Here is a 21400-nt window from a genome sequence, read left to right as displayed (position 1 = left end):
AACTATTTTCTGAGAATGACAGGCAGGAAAAACGTTGACAATAAGCCAAGTCAAAAGTTTGCACTATATTCGGCGGTATATGTATTTCTAATAATTTATATATTAAAAGCAATGGTTGACACAAGCTTCTGGGTGGATGTGTTATTATTAGGCAATTAAGAATTTAGAGTCAAAGTACAAATATAATATTTATCCCACGTAATTATTCAAAACAATGGTAAACAAGAAACATTGTTAACTCTTTTTAATCACACCAACCCCTAGACACGTCCTTCTAAAAGACACCAAAATGTATGGGATGTTACAGCTTAGTCACTATCCCGAGCGGTGTGTAGCTTGTTGGTAAAATTGTCCTCTTATTTTGGTAATTTCACTGGCAGGTTTTCCGAATTCGTCTTCTCGCAGCTTCAGCCGAATGAATGCTGCTTATGTCATAATCCCCATATCAATTAACCCATGTTATTCACTTCTTTTTATGAATATAGAATATGCCGGAGATCGGCTACCCCTGGCACGCAAGATGATTTTCCATGGCACGCTGAATGATTTTTTGTGCATTATTATGATCATGTTTCTTGCAAAAGGTGAAACGAAAGTTTTCAAAATGAAAAAAGCGCGAAGGTGAATCCAAATTATTTAGTATATCAACATGAAAAAGTGTCTTTTGGAACATATTTTATTTTTCTTCAAAATTTCCTCTGCACTTCCAACGTATAGTCCGTATTTGGTCCTCGGGCCGTAAAATGCCTAGGTCTGTCCTACGCTAATCTACAAGCCTTCGGAGAACCCGTAATTTTCAGTGAGGCACAAAACAAAAGTCTACCACATGTGTGCATACGATATGTGTTGTAATCTGTAGGACTACCAGTGAAGCTAGGCAGACTTGTACAAACTACTCATTCTAGTTAGTTGATGGTCAACTAACTAACTAACGGTTTTTTGACTAGTTCTAGTTCTAGTTTTAGTTGTTGATTTTGAAAATTGAGCAGTTAGTAGTAGTTGCGGATTTTGAAAATTGGGTAGTTCTATTTCTAGTTTTATAGTTGTGGTATTTGAAAATCGGGATGTTCTAGTTTTAGCTGTAGTTGCTAGTTTTAAAAATTGAGTAGTTCTAGTTCTAATTCTAGTTGCGCTTTTTTGAAAATCCAGTAGTTTTTACAAGTCTGGCACTAGCCGTTACACTATAGATTACTAACTTACGGAGGTTAGTAATCTATAGTTACAAACCCACGAGATACAATTCAAGCCTATACGCCAATGGTTGAAGAGTAATATAAACTTTTACAGACCATATATTATAATTCTATTGAAATCAAGCAAGAGGTTTATGTTAAGGGGAGAACGGAGCAAAATGAGCAGTCTATAGAACAGAGATGAATATTTTGATACTAAACCCTTTACTATACTAGTTTACGACAACGTAAGCTGTAAGCGTCGATCACTCCGTTTATGGTCAATTTATTTGTGATGGAACGACGGAGGCTTAGTAAAACGCACGCTCATTGAATGATTGGTCGCTCTCACAGGTAACACCAGCGTTTCGCGAACAATCTGAACATGTGCAAGATACAGTGATTTTTATCGACACCGATTACATTGATGACTTGAAATTGACTCAAAAAATTTTGCTCCGAGTCACGAGTCAATTCACTTTTCTGATAGGCCGAGTCAAGTCAAGTCAAGTCAAGTCATTTTTGCAAAGTGACTCGAGTCAAGTCAAGTCATACGAAAAAGGTGGCTTGAGTCATCCCAACACTGTTTCAATTTGGTCAAGTCACTGAAAATACACGCAAATCAACCTCAGAAATAAGGAATAGATGGCACTGTTACGAACATTCGCAGCGCGATGATATAATCAATACAATCTTGAGTACTGACGCCGCGCACATATTGTTTCATAGCAATGCGTCAAGAGGAAAACACGATATTTTTGTGCGATTTGCAGAATGTAGCAAAATGTACAATGTTCTTTCCAATTCTATACTAATTGCTGACGATTACCCTGACGAGTGTCAGCCGAAGATATTCGAGTTCATTCCAAGAAGCTCTTCGAACAAAATGTATATAGTAGGCCTGTACTATATACTAGTAGCCTACACAGCATAAATACTATATAAGGACTGTATAACTGTAATTGGTGACTGCCAGGATCGAGTTTCACATCTGTTTTGTAGGAATTTTAGTGAAATATAGGGGTTTTTCTGAGTTTATTTGGCTTCCAAATCTTTTTCCCCCGAAATATCCCATTGGCATCCCTGTACAGCACGGTGGTCGTACAGGCGATTCCACCGCTAAAGTCTGGTCCCGCGCATGTTATAGACCGAGATGAAAGTTGAGAATGATAAGCAACTAATATTACCCACAGCAATATTTTTGGAAAATTTTAGTCCGAAGTTCACGTTCCCGCTTCACTAAAAATAAAGCCGTTATGACCGTTTTTAATTATATTATTGGAAAGTGTACACTCAAGATGCAAGAATATTCGGCCAATCTTTTGTAAGACTGCATTGCTTTGTGGTCCTGTCTAGGGTATGGAGAGCTGTCTTTGCTCAATTGAGACAATCGATAAGCTTGCGCCACCCCATACTGGTCAGCCCTCATTCATTTTCATCTCTAGTCGTTTTATATTATCCCTTATTTATTTCCGTCCATTGTGCATGTCTCTTATTTATATCGCTTCAGTAAGTGTGGGTGCTTGGTTTCAAACACTGCTGCAAGGATATTTCGACACCTTTGTCGCAGTGTTGTGATGTTTTGAATGATGCAAATTATTTATATATTAATAGAAAGACGATGTAGTATATTCTTGTCCCTGATGTTTTTGAGGCATATATATACGATCTGTGCACAATGCACATTGCACATGCATACCATGACTGCACGGTGTACATATGCCGCTGGACAAGGAAGGTGCAGACTGCATATATAGCCTTCTAAGGCTTTCTATATATGATACAAGTTTTTCTAGTCAGGTCTTTGTTCTCATGCACCCGGGGATAGAACCCACGACTACCGATCAAGATACCGGACGCTCCACCATTACGCTGTTTTGTCTGGGCACATTGAAAATAGAACTTACAGCCAACAAGCGGGTATGAGTTATTATCTGCTTTCTGTGTACGATAGGGATTCAAACCGGCTGTAAGATGCTAACCGGTCCCAAATCGCTAATTTGTGAGTTTTAATTCACAATACAGACTGTCACATCATCAGGCTTTGCTGGTACTCCTGTATATCATTTCAGGTCTAGTATTTTGAATGAGTAATGCTACGTCATTTCTTCGGCTTCGGGGCGAAACTCCAACATACAATCGGGACTGCGACCTCGTATGTTAGCTGTTGCGGAAACCACAAAACAATGTGGAGATGAAAAATTGAAATTATATCACACACAGTTCACAACACGATACGGCACATAATATGGTGGGAACATGACGATATCAAATTTATGAAAGAAAAATATACATCGATGCCGAAAACACGCAAAATGTAACCTACGTCCACAGATGTTCAAAGTAAACATAGTTGGTACTCGAGTAGAAGTAGAAGTAGCGTCATAAATTTCTACTCAAGTACAAGTAGAATTAGCGATTTCCATGTAAGTAAAGACGGAAGTACTATAGGCCTAGTTTTTTCCTAAAAATGAATGCGGTCAAGTAGAAGTAATAGTCTGAAGTCATAACCACCGGAGGACGTAGTGCAACTAGGGACAACCTACTTAAGTACTTCGAAAAAGCAGATGTACATCGCAACCTCCCACGTCAAAGTAACTTCAGCCTGCTTATACGCTATAGCCGTATGATCTAAAGAAAATGTAAGAAACAAGTCATTTGATCGCATTGAAACCACTCACCGGGAACAACAAAATTCACATTCGTACCACGGAACATTATAGGTGAAATCTTGTATTCGCAACTAGTGCCCTGCCACTGCTAGACTGGAAATATTAATCTATGTCTTATAGCTTACAGGTAGAGGTGGGGAAATTTGTCGTCGTTTTGTACTCAGGTAGAAGTACAAGCAGCAATATGCAAGTAAGAAAAAGTACGTATTCTAGGCCTAGTTTTGCCTGAAACCAGAAACCTTTCAAGTAGAAGTATAGACAAATATCATAGCCACTTGTGGAAGTAGTGCAAGTAGGCAAAATCTACTTCGAATACTTCCCAAGTAGAAGTACTTCGATACTGACCAGATATGTCTACTTGAGTACTTATAACTGACCATATCTGCTTACTGATGTCCAAATGCAGCCTTCCTAGCCTGCAAAGATGTCCAACTAAATGTTGCGATGTTTGGGCGAAGATATCTGTTTTGGATATTTGTTGAATCTATCGGGGTTATCGGTGAGGGTGATAGACATCGGGTTTGTTTACGATATCGGTCCGAAAATCGGATATCTGTCGGGTTATATTCTCAACTACATCCTAAAGCGGATTCATAATGATGCGATGATATTGTCGCTTGACGATCCATTATTAGCACGAGTCCTGCAATCCTGAGCAGACACCGAATTCCTGATATCTTGCCCTTGCGAATCGGGAATCTGAGGAACCTTCCCGCAATCTTGATACCGGTTCGGTAGAGCCGAGTTATAGTACAGTCCGTTGGTAGAGCTGGGATGATGCGAAGAAGTCATTAGAGCAGCGGTTGATCCAACGTTTCTCGTCAATGCTGACAAGACGTCGACGAATGGAGCGCCATGCAGTGTGCTGTGACTGCTTGCGTTTCCTCCCGAGAGCAGCCATGATACGGAAGACGGAGACGAATATCCCTGACTTGATCCTAGAAAGTATGAGTGTCTTTTATTTTAAACTAAGTCGGTTTCAGGGTGGTGATGGGGCTTAGATACTAGGGCTGGGCAAAATCGAGTATACCTGAGTGATGTGATTTTGAATCAATCATTATACGCTTCGAATCTATCCTAGCATTCGGCTATCACACCCGTTCTGACACCCGTCACTACAGGTCCGTGGACATATGAGCAGACAACATGATAGCATGCGACACTTCAGCATACGACAATTGGGCATGTGGGTAAAATTTGGGGTTAGGGCCAAGTATGACTTAGATTGAGGATTGGGTTAAATTTGGGGTTAGGATACATATAGTGGTTGATTTCGGGGTTAGGCTGGCGATTAGAGTAAGTTTTGGGTTTTTGAAACCGCATGCCGAGGTTATGCATGCTGATTGCTGATCTGTCGTTTTTCATTGTGGTTCATGCTCGTTGCTCATGATCTGCCAACCGTCACAACATTATGAATGATGTAGAAATTTCAAATATGTTCCTTTTATGCGACCACAAAGAATATAATACCAGTTCTACATCATATGAAATATAATTAGCTATTTTTTTCGACTAAGCCTATTTCATTGCACTTTGTGACAACGCAGTGGGCTGATCACAACTTCTGCGAGCGTGTGTAGCATTGTACTACGTCAGGGGTGGGCAACATACGGCCCGCGGGCCGGATACGGCATTTACGATGCACTCAACCATAATGCCGTCTGTGGTTATCATGATTTTTGTCGACTACAATGGCCATTTGCACCAGGCTGATATTTCTTCACGGCGCACTTCTAGGCAAGGCACCGCTTATGCCAGCGGTCGCCAACTCAAAACGGATCGCAGGCCACTTTTCAAATTTCGTAGAGGACGCGGGCCGCATGAATTCAATATCGAGATTGATTGGCCACACGCAGTTGAACAACGACGCTATCCCGTCGCCTACTCAACCTTAATGAATTGATATCTTGGATAATTAATGTAACCGGGCCTATCGAACGCCTTGAAATCTTAATTAGGGATTGCACCGTGTGTTGATTGATCATGGTCAGTGAGATGCAGACATGGCGGTGCATGTATATGACAATGTTATTCTCAAATCCACATTGTCTTCGCCATTATCGTTGTCGTTAAAATACATTCATTAAAGACGATTTATTCCTTGTATATGTGGATAAATGGGCGAATAATGTATCGATTCAGCAATCCGGCCCGCCAAGTACAAAATTTTCCTATATCCGGCCCGCCGACTGAAGACGTTGCCCGCCCCTGTACTATACGTGTTTCGTATATGCTGCAATGCGATCAATAGAGGTTTCAAGGCTTCCACAATGGAAAATACTATCGAGACTATAATTTTCGTTGATAAATTAACTCTTAGTGGTATTGGGTGTATAATTTCAGCACTCTAGAAAATCGTCTATCGCTACTCGACTCGGACCATTAGTTCTATCACTCGATTAAGATTCGAGAACTTGAATCATTGTGCCCCAGCCCTATTTAGATTGATACATGGCTTTATTCCCATGACAATAACTGACAATGTCATCCCCGAATATCAATATTTCATTCTCCTTTAGAATTCCCTACCACTTAATATTGTGAATTCGATGGCTGCCTAGGGTATTTGCATCCATGCGTAGCGATTGTGGCGTTAGTGGCACCTCATTTTGTTCGGCGAACTCAATTATACTTCTCGTGCGTTTGGTTATACTTATGGCAGGAGAAGAAAATGCCTGAAAGACATTGACAGGCAGAGATGATCAGAAACGAGGTACTTCTACTTTTTCGGAGTAACTTCACGATCTCGTTATAAATGATCATTGAATGATCATTCCTTACTGGCAAAGGTTAAGGGATAGGCAAAGTATGCATGGACTGAATCCATGAATTTGATGTTGTTTCGTGTATCTTTTTGTAACTTTCTAACAATTCTACTTTCGTTTTACTTGCCGGCAAAAAATGTCATGTTTTTGGGTTCCGAAAATATGGTAAGTCAGTATGCTGTCAGAACTCAGAAGGTGTACCTTGCGACTCGGCATTACCGCCATATATCCGCTCAGCTCGATTTGTTTGCGACGTTGGTTTGAGATCGTAGCCGTGGTGATAATGGTGACTTTGGAGACACGCATTCGTCGGAGATTCTGCGACATTGGAGTTGCTATCGTTCGAATTTACACGGGCTGCGTGGCAATCTAGATTCGACGTGGGGGCGACTGATGAAGAGCTGTGTTGCGGTCTTTCCGGAGTGCTGCCTCTTTTTGCTGAAATAATGACATAGTAGTATTAACAACGTCGAGTCTGATCTTTGATTTTCATACATCCACGTGCATAAGGTCGTGAGAAGGAAAACTCCAGAGTTTGCTCAGAGCAGTGAAAACATCTGAAGGGGCGCGAAGCTACGGTCTACTGAAAAAGACTTAACTTCAATGCATAGCTATTAGCTATTGCTCTGCTTGTAGTCCTAATTTCATATTTGAGACTTCTCTCATCAACAGTCGTAACCTTCCATACCATTAAACTATCCGTTGGGATTACTTGCATTCTGGTTACAATTTGTGATATGACGATAAGGGGGGGCGAGAAATTGTTCACTGTTGTAAAGGGGGGTGCATCTAAAAAAGTTTGAGAACCACTGGCTTAGAGTGTAGAAATAATCGCGCTGCCGCCTTAGCGGCGCAAATTCAGTATTGACATTACGTGTGCGTTTTTAGAATTACTTGATTCGAGTGACGTTTTAGATTTTAGAATGTTTTGACTTGTACTTTCGGAGTAGCACAACTAGAAAAATCTTTCCAATTTAGATTATGGTTGGAATTGGCCAACTGAATTCCCGGAAAAATTATTAATTGAATTATAGAAAGAAAACAAAAATAAGGTTGAACTCATATATCAAATCAGAGTTCATCCTCGTAACTATGAGAATGGCAAATGTCATTACTCATTTCGCACTGTACAGTTCTCTAGGATTTTTAAGAAAACCAGAGATTAGAATAAAACTAGAATGAGAGCGTTGAAACACATCCTAAATTAGATTAGAATTAAATTACCGGCATTTCCCCATAATTAGTCTAATTAGATCTAGAGCTATCTAGTTGTCCAAGTCTAGTGACTTGATCCCAAGACTCCACGAACCCGAGTGAACTCTGTATCAGACAAGCTACACAATGTCCGTACCTGGAGTACTAGGCGACAGACCAACTTTCATAAGGGACGTCTGATCCTTTGGTGTCACTGGAATTCCGATTTCAGCGATAGGTTCATCGATACAGTCGTCGCCGTCTTTAATGTTTTGCGACTCCGGAGAAACAGCTTCGGAAATTCCTTTTGGTTCTGCGTCGCTGAGTACACTTCTGCGATCTGTTACGTCATACGGGTTGTTGTTGTTGTTGTCGTTCGCGATATCGCCCGAGCCTGAAGAGTTTGGGCTGTCCTGCGAAATGTGCGGTTGCAGTTGTTGCTGTTTTGCGCGTTCCATCTTCCTCCATTTTGCTCGCCGGTTCTGAAACCACACCTTTTGCCAGAGACAAACACAAATTTACTGGTGAGTCACGTGTTAATGGCATGTTTAGCTGTCCGCAGGCTAAAACATCTGTTGGGTGCAGACATGGACACTTGGACAGCTAGATAATTCTAGACGTCTAATTAGACCAGGGGACGCCAATCTTTTCGGCCGAAGGCCCACATGAGATTTACTAATAATTGCGTGGGCCACTTGAATGTTGATGGCCTTTTTGTAGTCTTCCGACAGAAGCGAACCAGGTTAGGTAACGGTGAAAACAAGAGTTAAATTAATACGCATCAAAATCGAAAACAATAATGATATGAAGCGTGTCATCACCACATAGCCGAGCGCGGCGCTAAAAAATTTTGAAAATGTATGAATGAAATTGGTCTATAATAATGTTACTTGCATATATTGCAGGTCGCCAATGTATACCGCTGGGCCCATTTGGCTATGACAGGATTATTCGACACTTTGGTATATAAATATCGAAGATTTCGGCAAACACGCGTCTATCATTTTGTGAAATGTTTCTATGCTCTCATGTTAATTCTAGTCTAACTTCTGATTTTCCTGAAAATGCAGCAGGAGAACTGTATAGTGCGAAAATTTATGTATAATGTAGGATAATTCCGTATATTCAATGTACAAGTCCATATCACCAAGACTGAACTATGTATGCATCAGACATGGGGTGATTACTTTATGAATGTAATCGATTGCGATTACGATTACTTCGGAATCATGCGATTGCGATTACGATTACGATTACAGCAAAATCAGACAATAGTCGATTACGATTACGATTACATTGCAAAAGTAATCACGATTACATTTGTTTTGCTTCTTAGGACTATAATCTTAAATGATATATTGGAAGACAATACAAGGATTGCGATGAAAAGGCTTAATGAGATATCAACTCACTTCATACATCATGCGTCATTTGCTTATTACGTCATAATATACCAATTGCCCAACTTTATAATAGATGATTTATCGCATCCACCGATTTGCATTATTGCCAGGTCTTTACCTGCCGCACCCCAAATTCCTTAATAGGGTGGGGAGCGTGCTCGAAGGGGACTCAAAAGTATTTCGTAAACCAACATAAATTATAGAGTATTTTCGAGAATTTAATTAATTCTTGAAAACGTTCTTCGAGCTTTGCGATTCAAATGTCTCTAGTACAGGGGTCACCAACGCGGACCAAATGAGTCGCCCGCGGTCGCTGTAGCAGTGGTGGCTTTTGGGGTGGGCGAGGTGGGCGGTCGCCCCGAGCCCCCCTGGTCGAAGGACTCCCCTGGTCGAACGGCCCCCCTATTTGGATTATGCGGTTTTTTCAAGGATGATAACGCATAAACATGGAAGTCCGTGTACCAAGCAAGAATAGGATTCCGTACAGATGTGTCAATCATCATCAAATCTCTGCATTTGTTAGAAAAGTACCATATCCCGATAATCATCACGTCTCTGCATGCGGTAGAATTACTAAGTTTTGGTGTAGTCTATCCTTGCACACATGAAAAAATAGACATGGCCGAATCCAGCACCTGGCCAAACCTTGCCGTTGTGAAAGATAGATAATAATAACAGATGCGAAAGGGGGGTCTGGGGGGCGGAGCCCCCATTAGTTACGGATAGAGACTTATAGGGCCCCCCCCCCCCGGTAAGTCTCGCCCAGGGCCCGCCCCGTTCGTAGGGACACCTCTGCGCTGTAGCAAATATCCAAATGAGAGATTTGAAAGTTGAAGCTGGTTTCATATGAGCAGCAGTTGAACATGGGTCGGCCGACCCCAAGGAACATACGAACGCAGTCGCTCGGGGCATTGCTTGTCTTCGCCCACGCGGCGGCTCAACGGGAATCTATAGTTAATATTCCAAAGTCTCGACGCGGAGATCGGCGCTTCGGCGCGCACTGCAGCAACGCAACTGAGCCCGGAGGAGCTGGTGTGAGTCCCAGCGAGTGAGCGTTTTTTGTTCTTGGTAAGGGGCGGAAACCCGGTCAAGTGCTCTGATAGTCATACTAAGTGAAGAAATCCAGCTGAACACGGATAAACGACGGGAGTAAGTGGTAACCCTTCGGTCGTTGCAATAATCAGTACACACTACACAAGAAGTAGCTTTTTGTTTCATAACGGTTGGTGACCCCTGCTCCAGTAGATAGCTGGGTTTGAAATGCATACCTCTCCCCCTCAAGAAAAAGCATGCATAGGCTATTTTATGGGAACAGGCATTTCGGAGCCGGTCATTACCGCACCACGATCCCACGACACACCAAAAGACATATGCAGTTTCGGCCAACACGCAACTCCACGGGATGTGATACCAAAGAAATACCTTGGCCGAAACTTAGGGTATTCGACCATTGTCAATAGCCGCGCTGGGTGGGCGTGACTAATACCTCCTGTCCCTCCAATTTGGGCCCACAATGCAAATGTCACCTGGCGCATCCACAAAGGAATAAAGCCATGACAATTTGTGTGTGCGTCTCACGAAAGATATTCTTTTAGTCTGCTACGTTAGGGCGAGTACAATATCTTTTGATTATACAACAGACTGGAGGTCGCGAATTAACAACACACCAGTGGCGGCTCGTGACAATATCGGGTGGTGGGGCAATGGCTGCAAGCGACTTTTTATCAAGATGACGTCACAATGGCGTTTTCCAACGTAAGCAAGTAACTTAATGATGGTACGGTAACATGAATTTCCCGGTAACAGTGATTTTAACGTATGTGCCACGAGAGGTCCGCCGGTGAGCTGTGACTTGAAGTGTGGTAACTGCGTAAACGGCGTACGGAACAAAGATTCAACACGGTTCATGTTCGCACTAGACCTGACTAATTATCTGCAGAAATGGAAATGACTATAACTCGAGAGATAGCGTAAGCCAAATTGGAAAGGTCAACGAGTTCGGACAGATACGCAATTGTTATCTCATAGATTCATGCGCTTCATGCCAGCATGGGTTCTCCTGATACTCTTTAAATCCTTAATCCAATCGAAGTTACATTATGGCATCCTCTGTTGGGGGGCTGCCAGTAAAACTGCACTCAAGCCACTGCAGAAACTACAGCATAAAGTGCTCCGAATCATAGCTAGGGCCCCAAAGGGGCCTGGCTGCTCATCCAATAAGTCGCTGCTGAAGAGATTCGGCGTCCTAAACATAGAAGATATGCGGAAACTAGAAATCGCCAAGTTTATGTATCAGTTTCACTGCGGTCGTTGCCCCGAATATTTCAATGACTTCTTTACCTCGGAATCAAAAGCGCACAAGTACAACACACGCGCGTCCACGTCGTCCAAATATCATATGATCGACCGAAAAGATCATCGCTCCATCAAATATGCCGGACCTGATGTGTGGAACAGTATCCCGCCGGCCATCCGACAGTCGACGAGCATGTCCACATTCAAGTCGAAATACAAGCAATTACTACTAAATAAATACAGTCCATCCTCAAGATTACCGGACCACGACTGACCTATCGATCTCGCTTCCCATGACATGCCGCCCTATCTCTTGTCGCTTTCTTTTTCTATACTGTATTCTTTACTTTCATTCAGTGTGCATGCCTCCTCTTTACTACGCCTAGGCCAAGGTGGGTGTCCGATTCCATTGACAAATCCAAGTCGCTTCGACATCTTCCTGTCTATTCATTGTATCGCATTTTTTGTGGTGTATTGAACTGATAAAATTGCTAATAAACCAATGATGATGAGATTGGGCCTGTCATATTGAAATCAAAACATCATTCTGAAGAACTAAGAATAGCAGCCTCGGAAATTCGGTCTCGGTACAGTATAGGATCGAGATTTTGGCCTTGAAACTGGAGACTGTAACACGACACATACGGCTTTATTACTGTCTATAGGTCTGCTGCGAAATCGCCTTTGGAAAATATATTACCCCATAAATACGTGGATGAAAGCCTACTTAGTACACTGTTACATGACATCATCGGGAAATGGCCTCATAGCCCTTTTCGGTATGGTACACTGACAAAATTTATGCGAACAGACCAACACCGAATTTTGCGTAAAATTTACTGAGGAATAGGCTGATCAAGTGATCAGCTGTTCTCCGCCATCGAAAACGAAATAGCTATCGCGCTTGACAGGGGGTTGTAAGCAAATGGCTTGAAGGCCACAATTTCACGGTGAAATTGACATTGGAGAATATAATATCAAAGTAAATATTTGAATGCAAACTGAGAATGATATCATCATCTCAGTTAACGTTACCGCAGATACACCGGCTTTTGCGTAAGATCCGCAATGCGTTGTAGGCTAAAGTGTCAGATCGGAGCACATCTCTACCATACTCGACCATGATAACGAAATTACTGCCCTAATCATTGAGTGTCAACCTTGAGACTTGGCACAGCGTTCGATACTAACATTAAGACTTACCGTGCCAAATGTCATAACCGATCTCAGTATTGAACATCGTCAAAATCAATGGATACCAATACCGGCTTTTGAGTAAAATATGTTTGCGATACATGACGGATCAGCACACACTCAACTACGGAAACGGAATTACTACCCTAAACTTTAAGTAGAAACCCCGAAACTTGGGGCAGTGTTAAATACCACCATCACGACATGACACACCAAGTTTCAAGAGTTTTCATGGTGTGAAACACCATCAAAATCGACCTATATACCAGCAAAGGTCGACTAAACGCATATGACGGTAACCGAGTTCAGCTATAGATACGATTGTTACATCACACCTTAGGGGCACAGAGCTATTGTGCCCCGGTTGCTCGGTAATTTTATGAATAGGAGAGAGTAAATCACCGTTTCTTTGTTGTGCGCGGCTTTGAGAGAATAGACAGTGAAAGCTTGTTATGAGTGCTACCGGGGCATGCCCCGGCTAGGCATTCGCAAAGCGAAAACACAGAAGAGAATTCGATTTTCGCAGAGACTTCGCTATATATGGGCATTTACAAGCGAAAGGACAAGAAGAATACGATTTTCGCTGTGATTTCGGTATATATAGATTGGTGTGCGTCTATAAATGGTAAAGAATTGTTATTGAACAGAATTTTAGGTGGGGCAATGCCCCAGTTGCCCTATAGGACGAGCCGCCACTGCAACACACAATAAAGTAATTATAACAACATACCTGATGGTATGATTATGAATTAGCCTACGTGCCCCAGCTCTACAGGTAAATCTGACACTCGGGGCTTAGAGATGTCATAAATGAATAGTAATATAATGCAATTACCAATATTATTGACGGAATTCAGTTTTGAAAATTGACCAACGGTTGGACAGGGGGACGAATTGCTGTTTTGGCTGAATTGCTGATTCTAGCTACAACCCACGCTAACATGTCAGGCTATATAAGCGGATGGTTATTGCGGCAGGTTCAAATGCTAAGTAACGAACTGTGAAATAACGATTGACGCCCGTTTCAAGTAGTTATATGAGAATAAGATATAGTGAACATAAAAATTCTGCCTTCAACTTAAGACATATACTGCAAGCTGCTGTTACGAGAAACGGCTAAGCACGGCTTGGTTATGATATATATCAGCAGCTGTTTATTTGTAATGCTTTGTTGCGGAAACTGCAACAAAGCATTACAAATAAACTACAAAATTCCGAATCTTCGTTAGGTGCACGTGCGTACGTAGGCCTCCTATGCTCGCCAAGCAGCAACGGTAAACTGCGTTTAACTAAGAACAACCAATCATCAATACATAAGTTACTATTTGAAACTATAGGCAGAGTGGTGATCAATATCCTGCTGCGAGGTAGGGGCTTCTGTAGTGTATTGATAACTTGATATACACCACGGAAGGTGTTCTTACAATCACACTACAATATCCAAATTGTCCATCGCATGTCTGTTTACTATGTGTGGATAGGCCTACTTCTTACGCAATGACGAGCGGAGCTAATACTTCTGACGTAATAATGAGTCAGTGGCGTTTGAAAATAGACGTTTGTGCTATCGCTAACGTGGTATATTATCTCATTCTTGTACACGAATATTAAGTTTATGTCATAGTCCTTGTACAAACAAAAAGTAATCGTTCTTTCACAAAAAAATCGATTAGATATGGGAAGTAGTCGATTACGATTACGATTACTTCGGATTTTTTTCGAATGTAATCGATTGCGATTACGATTACTTCAAAATGATGTAATCGTCGTAATCGATTACGATTACTAATCGCGATTACCCCATGTCTGGTATGCATATATGCCTGCCTACATATTTATTTCGTTTGAATTCCTTAAAATAACTATTAAAGACCTGGCGCACAATACCTATGATGTGATATGCGCCACTATCACTATTTTACTGCTAATAATAACAACAACAATTCCAGTCCTAGAATTGTTCAGTAATTTGAAACAAACCTGAACTCGGGCTTCAGTCAAGTCGATCTTCAGAGCTAATTCTTCTCTGGTGTATATATCGGGATAATGGGTTTCCGAAAACACTCTTTCCAGTTCCTGAAAAAGTTCAAAGACCGCATTGGTTTATTCAGTAATAATTCTACGAGAACTAGGCAGATATCGCTTTTATGTTGGTTGTGCCAGAGATGAGCGGCTCTTCAAGCTGTTTTTTGTGAAGTCCCTCGGGAGTGGCAGGGAGTTTTTAGTTACCCCGGTTGTTGATAATATTTCTACCGGAGAGTTTGAAATTGATTAGGCTATACCTTGAGTTGTGAACTCGTAAACGTAGTCCGTATTCTGCGCTGTTTACGACGCTCGTGCAAGCCTCCAAAGGCAGAATGATGCGATGTCTCGGAGAAGAATTTGTAAGATACTGTAAATATAATTGTGAAATTCACAATAAATAAGTGTTTCTTAAACGGGGTTCTCACGAACCCCAGTGGGTCAAGACACACACCCGACTTATACAGCAGAAGGGACACTAAATATTTATTATAGTTTTTTTTTTGTATAAGGAGAGATAGTGTGTACCCTTTTCTTTTACACTGTTTTTGGTGCATTTCGTGCACCAATGTGACATGTGGTAGCTTTCTTGCAGATTAGCGTTAAGGGTTCGTCATGTTAGTTAAGTTTAAGAACTAGGCCTACTGTAGTAAATTCAAAACTGAGTACTCGCTGAAAAAGCTCAGAACGATGCGCTGGGTGCTTACTCTCACATGCTCAATCTGGCACCTCAACTAGGGTGACATTCGTGACAAGATGTTGTATTGGGGAATAAATTTATACACTGATATCATTGCTCATATTTTTGGCAAAGCACCATCTGATGGTAAGTAGTATTTTACGAAGCCCTTTTTTAAAGCGAGCGCATCTGGCATTTGAGCGAAACGCTATCAACGCACTATTCCCTGACCCTGTTGACCTCCGTTTTACTCTCTGATAGGCGAACTGCTGGAATCCAACGTAATCCCATGAGCGAATACCATCCTCTCGATTAATCATTTCAATTGAAAACGAGCACGTGCCATCTTTAGCCACTTCAGCAATAAATGTCGGCATATCTTTTTGCGGTCAAAAATCGAGTATAGTGATTAGTGATTATAGATGTCGATTCAAGTATTCCAGCAACCCTTTTTAGGAACATCACGGATAGGAAAAAGACAATAGCGCAATCATTTTACAGGATAACAAACAAACCATACGCCAAGTATACTTTTCTCGAATCGGAATTGACAAATAAGAATTATGGCAAAATACGTAACATCAATACACGGAATAACAAAAAAATCAGATGTAACGATACACATCTCTGTTAGTGCAATTAATCCTCAATTCAGATTGCTGTATTAGAATTGAATTGCTATGTGCCATGACGTATCTGCTTATAGTTACATTTACACATCAACTTAAATTTTTTCGGACACCCATGATTTGAATATAGCCTATTCTTCAGTTTACAATTGAATAATGGCACTCGTCTGCTGGTGTTGCTGACGATTACCCCTGACGATTGTCAGTCGGGTTTATTTCGATGTATACATATTATTCAACTGCATTTGTATACCCATTAGGGTTGTCCAAAATTTGGAAAATCTCAAAGAATATGCGTATCCATGTCTCATTCTGTAGATTATTGATAAAAAACGTCAATGAACCTGCAATAAGCTCACAGGAAAGTCGTTAACATTTGTCTAAATGCGTTTGAAAGTAGCTGCCATAGAGTGGGCGTGTTAGCGACCATAGAACGGCGAGAACACTAGTAATCACGAAATCACAGCTCTTGATTGGTTAATCAGCTATGCTTGAATGATCACGACCACGGCGGATTGTTGAATATGTGCTTCTACTAGTTCAAGAAGTACGCTAACTGCAATGATGATTCTGTAAGCGCATTGTACGTTGGTGATTAAATAATAAAATGAGACACTTGGTCATCGGATTTTTAGTGTTAAAACTATATAACGATAGGTTCAGAACAACAATACCCTCTTGCAGGCATGACAGAGGTGAAACAGCGAATGCTTGTGAACTTATAGATCCCAGAAATACCTCTCTGATATGATTGAGAGTACGCTAAGTGGTCCTGCTTTTCTGGGTGCAGTGCATGTAAGGTATATTAGTTATCGCCCAACTGGTGCAGCACACCATGTGAGATGGATTCTGGACACAATCCTGTATGCTCAGAAGATATGTGGGCCGACCAGGTAGCTGGGACTCTGAAAAAATTTAACTAACGCACAGCTTCAATACATTCTTTTTTATGTCCATGTCTGGTTTGATTCAAGCATTAGTCGTGATGCAGCCGGTAATGATCTAAGATTCATTATGGACATGCTAAACAATGCAAGCGAACAGTCTTTTTGCTGACCCTGCCAGCATAGTCAATGCTTGCCATTATACTTTTCCCGGGGCATCATTGAGGACTTTGACAGCACTCGCTGGTATGATTCATTCTGCTGCAAGAATGTGACTAGTGCCAAGCATAAATGGCTGATTCATCCAGCCCGTACATCTTTTAAGAGTTCAATTATATAGGCTACCACGACAAGATGAGATCAGACACAGTAGTGTCAATATCAAAGCTTTATATTTGTATTCAATCATGGTACATCCCCTCTGAAACTAGAAGCTCGTTCACCACTTGCATAAGCGCCTTTGCAATATTTCTTCTCGTGTTTTTGTGCTTTCCCTCGATGAAAATAAGGCATACAGGCTGCAACGGTTGCCTTCACAATAAGTCATCAAGTCATGTATTTAAAGTTTTTGTGAAGCAGCTGTTCTTTGTTCATCATGTATTTCGTCACTCAACATGTTCTGAATTAATCTTAAATCATTATCTGCGGACCAACCTACAATGCACCTACAGAATCACCGCCGTTAGCCGACTCCTTGACCAGCTGATCGCCAATCCGCCACCGTCGTGGTCATTGAAGCATAGCAGATTAGCTAATCAAGCGCCGTGATTTCGTGAATACTAGTCTGCTTGTCGTTCTATGGTCGCTGACACGCCCACTCTACGGCAGCTACTTTCAAACGCATTTAGACAAATGTTAACGACTTTACTGTGAGCTTATTGCAGGTTCATTGACGTTTTTTATCCATAATCTATAAAATGAGACATGGATACGCATAAATTTTGAGATTTTCCAAATTATGGACAACCCTAATACCCATATTAAAATTATCGTTTTCATGAACTACATTGATAACGGTATAATTATTAACTACGAGTGAATAAAATTATATACTGCAATATTCAAGTTCAGTACCGTCAGATACCTATATCATAAGTATGTATTTCACGGTTTGGGAAAACTACATCCGACATGCGCTAAACAGTGACAAAGTTTTATTCCAAAATTCACAGCATCAATACCTGGCGAATATGGCGAACCTTCTCTCAATCCTCCGAGACTGCAGGCCGCAGCGGCCGCTACATGCGGCACGGAACTGTGGCAAGCCGAGCCGAAGTTTGTCGTTCTCATCGGCATCGCGCTGGCGTATGCCGACGCGGGAAATCCGGCTTGAGTAACCTGAAATCAGGATGGAAATGATGCAATTTCAAAGAAGTGTTGCATACAGTTACTCTAGTTGTCCAACACATTTTATAGTTAAAGATACTCTTGGATGTACGGAACTTCAATATACAATTGGAGAGTATATTCATATCACAATAAACCCGAAATTTTTATAGTCATCGTATTGATATCTGCTATGGTGTTATGACTCTCTGTTTTGCCATCGTAGATTGACTTCTACGTTCCTTGAAACCACAGTGAACTAGGCAAATCATTTCTTGGTACAATTTTAATTGAGGAAATATCAAATCGCTGCTGTTGCGTACGGCTTTGATTCGGATACTTTTTTGAAGACATTGTGGAACGCGATCCGCTTGTGATATCTTCAATAACTCAAGAACATCAACTATGTGGTCAGTTCGACATCCATATTTGGTTCCAACCCATTCTCGACACACAAGGTTGTACGACGTCAAGGTGCAACGGTGGGTGGTGTAGATATTTGTGGCGATTTTCTACTGTGGCCTTCTGCGCCAGGAAAAAACGTCAATTCCCAGCGCTCAGTCACAGCTTATTGTCTGTTTCTGATGGCATGGCGCACAACCAAATCTTTTGAGAATCGCAATACAATTTTCAGTTGCCCACGATTGACGTGATTTTGCTGCAGACTTTTTTTGGTTCGGAAAAGGGAATTGCAAATATACGTTCGGTTGCTATAACCACAACCCTGTCCTATAGGCATGTCAAATAAACATTCGACGCGGTCGGATATATCGAAGAATAAATGAAATATTGCACGATGGACATGAATTCATCTGGACTGAAATATCCAATCATGGTTTAATAAATATATTTTTGAATTTGAATGAAGATATATTGGTGATCGGCTATCAAAATGAAGCAGTACGACATTCGAATCGTATCGGTGCACCGATTTACGAAGATGAACACAGATTGACAGTGCAATATTCGTTTGCAAGTGACATTGCGTCGTTTTTTCGAACAAAACTGGAGATATTTAAAGATACTTCTGTTGGTAGGCCTACAGAACTTCAATATCTGTCAGCCGAAAATATGCGGTTTCATTTCAGAATGAATATATTTTTCAAACCTGGGAATGCGCGCAGGAGTTGAATTCAGAATAGGGCGATGCGACTCCGAATCCCTGGTTATCGCCGCCTGCAGCCACCATGCATGCCGCGCTATCGTACGGAGCTCCCGGTCCAAGTGAGTATGGATAGTCCATTGTGTTAATCGGGAATGCTGTAGGTCGCTATGGATTATATGTTGATATGCTCTCTAGTGAAATGGACACATTGTTCGTGGTTTGAAGTTTAATCAACACGTAAAACTTGACAGTACAGTTTGTTACACAAAACCTAAAAGCCGGCAGCCCAACGAAGACTATCGGTCTGGTTTACAATGATCATTGTAGGACATGAATACAAAGCAACATTCCACAATAGTCAAGTTTTAATTGCAAATTCAAAATTTTTCGGGGCGTATAATGCGCTCTCCCGCAGGAAACATCGAATTTGCGCGACAGGAATTCATAAATTTCATGAAAACATTTAAATCACTGATGACACTCCGATATATAGTGAAACAAGTCACCTACATCTGGCTCACGCTAAGAATGAGTTCGCAGCCGGTTCAACAATTATGCTTCCGATTGTAACGTGCCAGAATATATTGGAAAATGCTCATTTCTGTGGCGACTGCTTGTTTAAAACTATTTGAAATTTTAAATGTTATCCGAATGAAGGAAAATCTGCTCGAAATACAGCAACGTTACATACGTAGCATATACCGCTACCAGGTCTTAATTTTTACCAACTGTTTGCAATCATCAGAACAGTAGCCTACATGTTGAGAACATCTCAAATATGCATGTTCAAGATTTAGCTACAGTATTGGTAGAATGAAGATTATGAAATTACTTGTGTGTCGGTAAAAACTAAGTTTCTGTGATGTAACGCATGCTGTATGGGGAAATTATAAACCAAATCTTGATTGAATAGCAAAACAGAAAGTTTCGATGGAAAGCTATTTATCTGGCGTCTAATGCAATAAGTCTTTTTTCCCTTGATTAAATTGTAAGATTACGGTAAATTGAATTCTATAATTTCCCTGCAACTCTCGCCTCGGTAATAAATTTGAAAAATCCTCCTTAACTTTATTACCACCGACGCCGCTCCTCGGCAGACGATATTATATATGTTTTCCACCCCTGGCCTTCAAATATTTCCTCCATACAAACTTCATTAGTTCGGCACGGACGATTGTTCGCCAGCTCTTATCTAGTTAAGTCAACGCTCAACTGGTTTACTTCGTTGTAATCTCATAAGGTTTTCTAGTGAAATTTTTTTTGTTTTCATCCACGCCCTCACCGTATATTTTTTCTTCGGGTGACCGAGAGCGGGTCGAAACGCAAAGAAATTCTCGACGAAAACTGGCATCGAGAAAGACGCCATTTTGACGTTTGGAGATGATTATTTCTCTATGCTGAGCGATATGGTCTGTACATCTAGCAGCTTGATACTTACAAACTTAGCCAACAATAATAATCCTTATATCAATACGAAACTTTACAATATATATGTCTGAATGTGAATGAAATCATACACAGCCAAAGGCTGCTGCTCAACTATTTCAAGCAAAGTTCTAATTACAAAAGTTTGCAATTTGCTTGTAGGCCCGTTATAACTCACGTAAAATAATTAGCGTTCAATCAAATTGAATGCAGTATAACCAATGATATATATATGTATATATAGCATTGAGTATAACTATCTGCAAAATCCGGCAAAGCGGTAACAGCAAAATTATGTATATATTTTTCTGTTAGTCCAGCTTGGAAAAATTGGCATTTTTATTTATTTATTCATTTCTATTTCTATTATTGGTTTTGTTTAAAAAAAAAACAATAAAAAGACAAGTTTTAAAAAGACAATACTGAGCCAGGTAAGGTCCATATTCAACACTTGAAATGTCCGTCTTTGTTGGGGCTGCGGTCCGCCAGTTAAGTAGCCTGATCAGTGATCATATACTGAAGCACTATATGTGACCAATGCAAGCCATTTTTGTACGTTTAATGCATGTCTGATAGTCAATGACCACGCCATTAATTGGCTTGGAACTTGAAAATAATCACTTTACGGACAGTTA

At 41.0% G+C, this 21400-nt stretch overlaps 2 protein-coding genes and 1 long non-coding RNA gene across 4 annotated transcripts in view; 1 reads left to right on the top strand and 2 right to left on the bottom strand.

Moving 5' to 3' along the window:
* LOC145442247 (roundabout homolog 2-like) overlaps window positions 1-21400 on the bottom strand; it is a 296749-nt gene that overhangs the window by 136474 nt on the left and 138875 nt on the right. The window lies entirely within an intron of this gene.
* Window positions 4296-20926, bottom strand: LOC145442262 (uncharacterized). Of its 2 annotated transcripts, XM_080320167.1 has the most exons (8): window positions 19851-20926; window positions 19344-19529; window positions 18091-18247; window positions 14978-15087; window positions 14676-14771; window positions 7961-8297; window positions 6811-7047; window positions 4296-4782 (listed from the first exon to the last, which is right to left on the bottom strand). In XM_080320167.1, the coding sequence occupies exons 2-8, from the start codon at window positions 19476-19478 to the stop codon at window positions 4436-4438; spliced, it is 1419 nt and encodes a 472-aa protein (XP_080176293.1). In that variant the 5' UTR covers window positions 19479-19529; window positions 19851-20926; the 3' UTR covers window positions 4296-4435. The 2 variants fall into 2 exon arrangements, with proteins under 2 accessions (XP_080176293.1, XP_080176292.1); XM_080320166.1 differs by having other exon boundaries at window positions 19344-20926.
* LOC145442284 (uncharacterized) lies at window positions 8187-18427 on the top strand. The gene is made up of 2 exons (XR_013916007.1): window positions 8187-8327; window positions 18082-18427. It is a non-coding gene; the product is annotated as an uncharacterized LOC145442284 (long non-coding RNA).

This window comes from Botryllus schlosseri, chromosome 7 (assembly GCF_051294905.1).
Source record: "Botryllus schlosseri isolate E-star chromosome 7, Bs_hap1, whole genome shotgun sequence".
In the NCBI taxonomy this organism is placed as follows: Eukaryota; Metazoa; Chordata; class Ascidiacea; order Stolidobranchia; family Styelidae; genus Botryllus; species Botryllus schlosseri.
The sequence above is the reverse complement of the archived record's forward strand: the minus strand, read 5'-3'. Positions and strand labels throughout refer to the sequence as shown.

Bases quoted from the DNA above. Each gene is read 5' to 3' on its own strand.
- LOC145442262 (XM_080320166.1), bottom strand. From the start codon at position 19,478: ATGGACTATCCATACTCACTTGGACCGGGAGCTCCGTACGATAGCGCG. The intron at 15,088-18,090 runs GTATTGATGCTG...TTATATTTACAG, and splicing joins AGGTTCGCCATATTCGCCAG to TATCTTACAAATTCTTCTCC. The intron at 4,783-6,810 runs GTACACCTTCTG...CATACTTTCTAG, and splicing joins CGGTAATGCCGAGTCGCAAG to GATCAAGTCAGGGATATTCG.